Below are 7122 nucleotides of genomic sequence, written 5' to 3'. Positions count from 1 at the left end.
ATATAATATATTAATATTATATATTATTATATTTATATTTATATTTATATAGTCAAATAAAAGTGTATCAGAAACTTTAGTAGCCTAAGTTGTGCCCCCTAATGTATGTAGCCAACTTCCTCCTCGGACCCCATGTGTGCACTAATTGCACAAGGAAAATGACACTACTCACACATTTATTTTTTTATTTCTTTTTTTCGTCTGTCACACATTTATTATTTAGACTTTAATTATTTTACTTTATAATTTTTTTAAAAATATATTTTACTTATATATAATTAAAATGATGCACATGAGCTGCATGTCTAAACATAAAGTCACAATAAAAAAAAAATGTCGGCATTACTACCATCTTGAAGTAGAGTATTACAATTTTCAAGAAAATGATAAATTAAATGGTTGACGTAAAAAGTTGAAGTGCTAAAAAAGTAGTGGAATAGCTAATTTGGTTGAAGAGTTAAATGACATGAAATTAGTTTTAAGTGAAAGATCTGAGTTTAAATTTATAAAAATTTATATCATTTTTAATCTACTAATGTTTTCTTATAAAAATTGTGAAAAATAGTATATATTTTTCGTCTTAAAATATAAATAAAAATTTATTTAAAAATTTGATATATTTAATTTAAAATTTAGATTAAATATATGAATTTTATTTAGTTAGTTTTATTTATATTTTAAAATAAAATAATAGTGTTGTAATAATATTATGAAATTGTATATTATATTATTTAAAATATATTATATTATTATTTTTTATTTAAAAAATCTGAATAAAAAATTAAAATTATCGACTTTCAAAATAAAGGAATCAATTATGTGAATTGGTGAAAATAAAAAGATTAAAATTACAAATAAATCTTGTGCATCTAAAACTATAATAATTGAGAAAATAGAGAAAATCTCTACTCTATAGGTACAATATCATATTATCATATTTGTATTTAATTGAATGTTTAAATGCTATTGGAGAGACTAATTTATCAAAATAATTAATATTTATTTAAGAAATCAACATCTTATATTACTATTTTTCAATAAGTACTTGCTAGAAATCAAACACTTGACTTAATGGTTAATGAATCCATGTATCTTCATATCATAAAATGTATATATCTTATCACAAAATATCATATTTTCATAAATTCTTAAATTTTTATATTAAAAACGAATCACAATTCTTAGAATAGTAGAGATATTTGACTTTTATTATAAGTACACTTATAATCAAGTCTATTAATAATTTTAATATGCTAATAATATAACTTTTTACATTACTAATAGATAACAATTAAACTCTTCTTTTAAACCCTTATGAAAGTTGTATATTGTATATATATATATAACATGTGTGAGCTCCCTACAAGTACTACATGGTGTATAAAACAAAATAATATTAATATTTGTCTTAATGGCAATTTTGCTCAAAGAGTACAATTATTATTTATGTGGTAAAACAAATTTGTCCTAAGGTCTTGTGACTCTTGTCATATATGTTTAGGAGAAATTTTAATAGGCATTCCAAGGGAAGGGAATGGTAAAGGATCCATTGTAACTGTTTCATTAGGATGGAGTAAGGACCATTCATATTGTGTCACAACATAATGCACAAGGATAAGGATATTTAACTTGGCTAATTGATACCCTGCACACACTCTTGGTCCTCCTCCAAAGGGAACAAATACATATTGTCCTATTCCTTCATCAAACCTACTTGGATTGAAACTCAAAGGATCCTTAAAATACTTTTCATTGTAATGTGTTCCATATGTTGTCCATAGCACCTGAAAAATAAAGCCACAAAACCCCATTTTTCTAGTTTTAAGATTTTAGTCACAAATTTAAAAATAAAAAAAAAATTAAAATATAGTAGACATAATTTATTTTACACTGTTAATATATCACACTCAATCATATTTATAACTTTAAAAATAAAAAAATCAAAGTCAAATATTTTTTAAATAGTCTAACAATTATCAATAATTAATGATGTAAAAAATCTTTATATTGACCGTATATATGAATTAAATTATTTGACAAATATACCAATTTAAATTTAGATAATTAATTTAACTTGTGGAAGAAAGAAAGTATTGTTCACCTTCCATCCTTTAGGAATAGTGAATCCTTCATATTCAATATCAATAATTGCCTTTCTAAAAGAACCAAAAATTGGAGGGAAAAGTCTCATGCTTTCTCTAGCAACTTGCCATGTATACTTCATCTTCTTTATGTCCTCTATATTAAGACTCTCACCCCATCTTTTGTTTCTCATTATATTAACATGTTCTGCATAAAATTAAGCACATTTCAAATTATGATCTTAGTTTTTTTAATAGTTTAAATATAGTGATAAAATTTTTAAATAAAAGTTCGCAACTGCAATTTGAACCGCAACATAACCATTTTTTATGGGGTCAAAAGCATAACACGACTGCAATTGAGGCTGCATTGACCGCATTTGACCGTGATTCTTTACAGTATCAACAACTGTGATGCAACCGCAATGACAATTATTACCACGACTGCTATTTAAAACTTTGATGGTGATTTTAAGTTGCATGAAAGAAAAATATATAGTTATCGATATGATGTTACCTTGTAGAACTTTATCATAGCAATCAGGATGTTGAGCCATCATCTTGAATGTCATAGCAACAGCAAAAGAAGTAGTATCATGAGCTGCAAAAACTAGCAAAACCACATTATCTATAATCTCTTTTTCACTTATCTCTCCTTGAATCATTCCATATACCAATTTAGACATTAGCATTCTATCTTCCTCTCTTTCCAACCTTCCTTCTTCCATTTCCTTTCTCTTCTCTCTCACCACTTTAACTATCATCTTTTCTATCTCCTTCCTAGCTTTCATTGCTCTCCAAAATTTGGAGCCTGGAAACTTAATTGCAGGTGAGAAAACACCTTCCAACACTCTCTCAAATGTATCTAACATACCTTGTTCCACATTTATCCCTAATAAACACTCAAAAACAATGCTAAATGTAAGAACTTTTGTTGATTTGTAAAGACTAATCTCTTCTTGACCATGCCAATTTTTAACCAAATACAACTTAACAAAGTTACACAATTTTGGAACTAATGATTCAAGTCCTGCATAGCCAAGACTAGTTCCAATAACGCCACGAAGGAAGCGATGTCTTTCACCATCTTTCTCCATGATAGAGTCCTTTCCCATGAGATGAACTGAGGAAGAAGGCCAAGAACTTTTCACCAACTTGAACTCATTGGAAAGAAGAAATTTATTTGCATCAGCTCCATTTACAATCACAGTTGGTGACCCTATTAACCTTGTTTTGAAGATCTTTCCGTGTTTCGCGATTCGAGGATGAACAAATTCTTCATATAATTTGTTTCTCCTTTGAGCATTAAAGAATTGCATTGTCTCTCCTATCAATGGAAACCCCATTTTCCCTGGTGGAAGCTTTCTTTTGTCTTTGTTACTTTGTTGCTTGTGCCTCAAGAAATTGAAAAAAATTAGCAAAAGCAGGGGAAACAGAACACATGAAAGAAAATACATGATATCCATAGACATTAGAGAACTTTTTAGGATAAAGGGATTTTGAAAAATTTGAACTTTTTTAGGATAATATCTATATTTAAATTGTTAAGGTTCTAACATGTTGGTTCACATATTTATAGAACCTTGGTGTGTGCATAAAAAGTCAATGATGTCAACCCATTTAAATATATTATTATAATAATGTTAATGTTAATGTTAATCATTCTTGAAGTCAATTCCAAGCTAATAGATTTCTTATTTAAAAAAGTATATGGTCTAGTCAAATTGACAACAACAAAAAAAAAAATGAAAACTTTAGCATTAGAGCTTTGTGAAAAGAATACTATGTTGGATATTCTTGACATTTATATATTCATTGTTGCAAAAAGAATGACACATAATCATCATTATATACCTGAAAAAATTAATGAGGAAATAAAGAATGATTAATCTATGAATGGTCAACGTTGGAAGCTTTTTAGCCATCTAAAAATCCCTAAAAATCTGGTGAAGTCTAATTATTGTGTGTGACATTGGATCTTGTAACATTATCAAGATTTTCCTCATAATTGCAGCAATATTGATGCAGAATCAAACCGTCTTTGAATCTTAAGGTTACAATATCTTTTGTAAAGTAATTAGAACACTGATGTGAACATGTTGGAGATAATGTTGTTTGGAACACCGACTAGAATCAATTTGAACAAGTTAATGAATATGGTACTATTGTCATTTTAGCAAGCTGTATTTTTGTGGATACATTTCTTTTTGGAGAATGTTTAGCATGGAAGGTTCATTATTATATTATACATGTAAAGTTAATTAAAAGTAAGGTGATAATGGATTGTATAATGTGTAAATTAACACAAAATATTAGTATTTTGTCTGATTTCCCAATTTATTTGTAATTTTTCTTTTATATTTATTGAATAATTTTTAGAGTATTATAAATAATAAGGTAAATGATTTTGGATTGTCAATATAATTGAGATATTTTTGACAATTATACTTTTGAATCCTAATTCTTTGCTTAAGAAAATATTAGTATTTATCTCCTCTTACCACCGTTTTTGTGGGGGGGAAAATGATCTTGTATTCGAGAGTATTTCTAATCTAAGCCTTAGTTTTGAAAGGGTAGAATTAGAATTAATATTACATTCAAATTCTATAAAACTAGAACAATAAAAAAGAAATAATGTGGTGGGAAATTTGATTTAATAGCGTCATAGAGTAATTGAAATCCTTTTAGAGAAATTATAATTTTAAATAATTTAAATATTTCAATTGAATTTCAGTTATTTATAAAAAAAAATTATTTGGATGGAGTAATAAAGTACTTCATTCTTTTTTTCTTCTTAAACCTTGGTGGGTTAAATTATAAATTTTAAAAGTTTTATTGTAAAAGTATATACTAGTGGTTCAAAATGAAAATTTTGAAAGTTTTGGGTCAAATTTAAAATTTTAGAAAAGTTAAGGATTCCATTTATAAATTTTGAAAAACTATTAGGACCAAACTGTTAAATTTTAAAATTTTAAAAATTTATAAGGAACTAATATTTTAAATTTGAAACACATCGTAACCAAATCACAGAATTTGAAAAAATTGTAAAAAATTTGAGATTCACATTGTAAAAAGTATATCAGGAAGAAATTTTGAATTCTTAATTTTAATGTGATATTGAAATTTCTTAAATTAAATTTTAACACGATACTTTAAAAAAATTCACATTATTTTGACAAACAATATAATTCAATTTAAATTATACTCTAAAATCATGTTACCTCGTAAACTTTTCTCATCGAAACAAACTAAAAAAATTGTTGTATCTTTGTATTATTTTTTTCGTATCATTTCAATATAATTATAGAACCTTACAAGAGTGTGTGACATATAAGTTGGATCTATGGAAACTCTTGAAAGTTGATATCACTACTTGTATATTATGCAAGATTCTTTAGAAAATATAATATAGTATAGAGCATTTTGTCTTTATTTTAAAATTTATACTTCTTATATGAAAAATGAATATTTGTTGCAAATGATTTTTTTTTAAGAATATTATAATTTCTATTTGTAATTCTCATATAACAATTAGTATTTAATTTTGAATCTATACCAATTATGGTAAGACCTAATAAATTGAAATATATGTACAAGAATTTTTTTTCTCACGTACTTTTTCTTTGGCACAATCTCACGTATTCTTTTATTAGCGTAATTTTGTTCAAGATATTATGAAACATTAAATATGATCACATTTCAATTAGAATTTGAGTTGTGGGCCACCATGTTAAACACTACGCATAAACCCAACACTCAATAAATTTTGCATGAACTTTAATTACTTCTAACATGACTATACCAAATCCACTTTAAAATATTTATAGTTAGAACCAAACTAATGCTTGGTTAATTAATTAGTCTCGGAAATGTGAGTATTACTATGTATTGAGTGGAAAAATAAATAGGTACGTTACATAAGTAACAATATTCATTGCTCTTCCAAAAAAATTGAGCAACCTCACCCACTCTCTGCAAATGTCACGAATTCGAAGTAACTCACTTCTAATCAAATCTAATTTCAATCTAGTAAAGTAAAACACTAATTTGTTGCAGTTGGTTGTTATTGTTGGAATTGAAAATCATATTACCACAAGGTGATACTTGTGGAACTATTGAAATCACTTACAAGTTACAATATAGTTTTTTTTCTTCTTCTTTTCAATACACCTCACTGTAGTTTTGTCTATTACAATTTTAGATAAAAATCATAAAATGAGATAAAAGTCAAGAAAAATATATTGAATAAGAAAAGACTTGAGTATTTATTTGTTTTTTTCTGAGAGATGAGTTATTTAGACATACATCAGATTGGTGTCAAAATAACATTTCTATTATTTCAATATATATTATATTATACACCATCAAGCTTTATAAGCTTTATTTATATCATTATTTCTAACAATGAAGAAGCTGAATGTAAGCTACATCTCTAGCCAATGTGTGTGAGTAAGGTTTTGTCTCACTAATTTATTGACTCAAATACAAACAATGAAGATCAGTTGAAAAATAAAGAGTACTATTTGCGTGTCTGCAGTGCCAGCAATGCTACATTTAATAACAACATTGGGACCATTGTGAATATTTTCTTTCAAATCTAAGGCAACAAAATGAGAATTAGATAAATAAAACTGTTTGGAAATTGATAAATCATATTGAATATAATACAAGAGTTTTTGAGAGTATCAAATTATCTATATAGATAAATAAGAGAAATCTTTCATGGGACATGTCTCCATCACTCCCCATAAGTGTTGGGGGGTACTATAGATTCATTTCCAATTCCAGTCTTTGATATATTTTCTTCACGTGGGTTCCCACATTTTATTGGACGTGAAAGTTAAAACTGTGAAACAAATATTTAAAAATAATAATAAAACTCCTTAATTAAGATAATCATAGTTGTAATGTAATTAATTAATGACTAGCACCATAATATACTACTAATAATGCATATATGATGATCCATAAAGAAACAAGGCTATTTTTTGAAGCTATTTTAGAAAACTCATTTATGCATATATAGAGGAGTAAATGCACC

At 26.4% G+C, this 7122-nt stretch overlaps 1 protein-coding gene across 1 annotated transcript; it reads right to left on the bottom strand.

The window, feature by feature from the left end:
- Positions 1-1379: 1379 nt before the first annotated feature.
- LOC101504696 (taxadiene 5-alpha hydroxylase) lies at positions 1380-3594 on the bottom strand. Its single transcript, XM_004517193.4, has 3 exons — positions 2599-3594; positions 2102-2289; positions 1380-1784 (listed from the first exon to the last, which is right to left on the bottom strand). Exons 1-3 carry the CDS (start codon positions 3551-3553, stop codon positions 1488-1490), a joined length of 1440 nt encoding a protein of 479 aa, XP_004517250.1. The 5' UTR covers positions 3554-3594; the 3' UTR covers positions 1380-1487.
- Between the last annotated feature and the right edge of the window lie 3528 nt (positions 3595-7122).

Source organism: Cicer arietinum, unplaced genomic scaffold (assembly GCF_000331145.2).
Source record: "Cicer arietinum cultivar CDC Frontier isolate Library 1 unplaced genomic scaffold, Cicar.CDCFrontier_v2.0 Ca_scaffold_5720_v2.0, whole genome shotgun sequence".
NCBI classification, from domain to species: domain Eukaryota; kingdom Viridiplantae; phylum Streptophyta; class Magnoliopsida; order Fabales; family Fabaceae; genus Cicer; species Cicer arietinum.
Note: the sequence above shows the minus strand (reverse complement) of the source record. Positions and strands in the feature narration are given on the sequence as shown.